The sequence below is a fragment of the Tachysurus fulvidraco genome, chromosome 14, assembly GCF_022655615.1.
Source record: "Tachysurus fulvidraco isolate hzauxx_2018 chromosome 14, HZAU_PFXX_2.0, whole genome shotgun sequence".
Classification (NCBI taxonomy): domain Eukaryota; kingdom Metazoa; phylum Chordata; class Actinopteri; order Siluriformes; family Bagridae; genus Tachysurus; species Tachysurus fulvidraco.
The window spans coordinates 2,037,763-2,040,262 of record NC_062531.1 but is presented as its reverse complement, the minus strand read 5'-3'; the positions used below and the strand labels follow the sequence as shown (position 1 = coordinate 2,040,262).

General features: G+C 34.2%; 1 protein-coding gene across 2 annotated transcripts in view; it reads left to right on the top strand.

Moving 5' to 3' along the window:
• Nucleotides 1–1,743, top strand: part of plin3 (perilipin 3) — a 7,488-nt gene extending 5,745 nt beyond the window's left edge. For both annotated transcript variants that reach the window (XM_047799964.1, XM_047799963.1), the window contains exon 8: nucleotides 505–1,743. In XM_047799964.1, the coding sequence (XP_047655920.1) occupies nucleotides 505–618 (114 nt within the window). In that variant the 3' untranslated portion in view covers nucleotides 619–1,743. The remainder of the gene's footprint in view (nucleotides 1–504) is intronic.
• Nucleotides 1,744–2,500: the final 757 nt, after the last annotated feature.

Here is a 2,500-nt window from a genome sequence, read left to right as displayed (position 1 = left end):
AAGAGCGTGAATGAAAGAGAGAGAGAGAGAGGTGAAAGGTGGTCTTTCAGTCTGTAGTGTTTTCCGGAGGTACATGTACAGTAGAAACGTGGTGTGTAGATGGCGGCTGTCGCTCCTTTGTGCTATAAAAGCTGTTTATTCTTCCTGTTTGTTTCCATTTCACACTTTAGGTTCAAGAAGAAACCATAGAAATGTTTTCAGGAGCCGTAGCTTAGTTATTATACACACATTCTAGTCTTACTATAATAAATAAATAAATAAATCACTGACACTGGAGACTCCTTCCCTAAATGTTCACCACATCAACAAGCTCTTGTGAATCCGTTTGTCGCTATAGAAACAGTAATGTATTAGAAGGAGCACATTAAAGTAAACCTTCGATTTGCTTTCTAACCAATCAGAGTGGAGAATTGGACAGCATCAGTTCCTAAACATCTAGGACAAAAATCTGTAGTAATTAAAACTAATGAGTAACATGTAGTGTGTGTCTGTGTGTTCCATCAGGTGAGACAGTCTCTGGATGGAGTGATGGACTACCTCCTGACTAACACTCCTCTGAACTGGTTAGTCGGGCCTTTTTCACCCCAGCTGACGGAGAAACGGACGAGCGCAGAGTAGCTAAAAAACATTCAGATGTGCCATTATAGTGTGTGAACACTTTTAGCTGCACTGCAACCACATGATGATCAATATAACCTTTAAAGTGAATCGTGAATCTTTAGGCATTATCACTGCCACCTGACACTAGTGAATCATTTGGATGTATCACAGAAAATACTACTGAGTCATTTGGTTATCTATAGAATTACTAGTGAATCATTTGGTTTATATATAGAATTACTAATGAATCATTTGGTTTATCTATAGAATTACTAATGAATCATTTGGTTTATCTATAGAATTACTAGTGAATCATTTGGTTTATATATAGAATTACTAATGAATCATTTGGTTTATCTATAGAATTACTAATGAATCATTTGGTTTATCTATAGAATCACTAGTGAGTCATTTGGTTTATCTATAGAATTACTAATGAATCATTTGGTTTATCTATAGGATTACTAGTGAATCATTTGGCTTTACAACAGGAATCACTACCAAATCATTTAGCTTTACTATAAATTAACAGTGAATCAATTGGTTTTACCATCGAATTCATTCATGAATCATTTGGCATTACTATTAGAAGTACTAGTGAAAATCCATTTTGAATCATTTGGTCTATTAAAAAAAATCTTTATTTGTTTTTGTTGCACCGTGTACCAAAAAACGTGTGGAATATTTGGCTGTACTATAATAATGAAACCTTTTTCCACTTTAGAATCACACAATTGTTTGCTGAGGAATGAAATGAGAATTGTTGAAATTTAAGCAATCCCCAGTGAGTCATCCAGGCTTACCCTGGAATCATCAATGAATCATTTGGTTGCATAATAGAGTCATTCGTGAATCATGTGCGATCGTCGTTGAAATTTCCTGCTTTTGAGGAAGCCGTATGTTTTTTTATGAGCTACAGTAAAATAAACTGACTATACAAGTGGCTGAATGACAAACTTTGGATTTTAAACATTTAACCTATATTTTAAACATCAGTGATCGACTGCACTGTAAACGGATCTGCTGTTCCGGCATCATCTGTACAGAACACTTTAATGTTAGTCATTAGAATAGCTGTGAAGCTTGTGGTTCATGTGTGATGTGAAATAAGTGTAAAGCATTTTAATAAAACGGTCAAACACAGACATGTACGTTTACCTGGAAATGTTTCCAAACTGCTTCATTTTAGATTTAAACAATGACAATGGAACAATTATACAATTATATATAAAACAGTAAAAATCCTTAATTGTTATAATAAATAAATAAAGTTACTACTACTACTACTAATTATTATTATTATTGTTGCTAATATTATTATAAACTTTATTACTATTATTCATTCATTCATTCATTCATTCATTTTCTACCGCTGATCTGAACTACCTCGGGTCACGGGCATCAAGGCAGGATACACCCTGGACGAAGTGCCAACCCATCACAGGGCACACACACACTCTCATTCACTCACACACACACACACTACGGACAATTTTCCAGAGATGCCAATCAACCTACCATGCATGTCTTTGGATCGGGGGAGGAAACCGGAGTACCCGGAGGAAACCCCCGAGGCACGGGGAGAACTCCACACACACAAGGCGGAGGCGGGAGTCGAACCCCCAACACTGGAGGTGTGAGGAAAACATGCTAACCACTAAGCCACCGTGCCCCCCTATTATTATTATTATTATTATTATTATTATTATTATTATTATTATTATTATTAACTTTCTTTCTTTCTTCTTCTTCTTCTTAATATTATTAACTTTCTTTATTATTATTATTATTATTATTATTATTATTATTATTATTATTATTATCTTTCTCTTTCTATTTCTTCTTCTTTTTCTTATTATTAACTTTCTTTCTTTATTATTATTATTAAAAACTTTCTTTA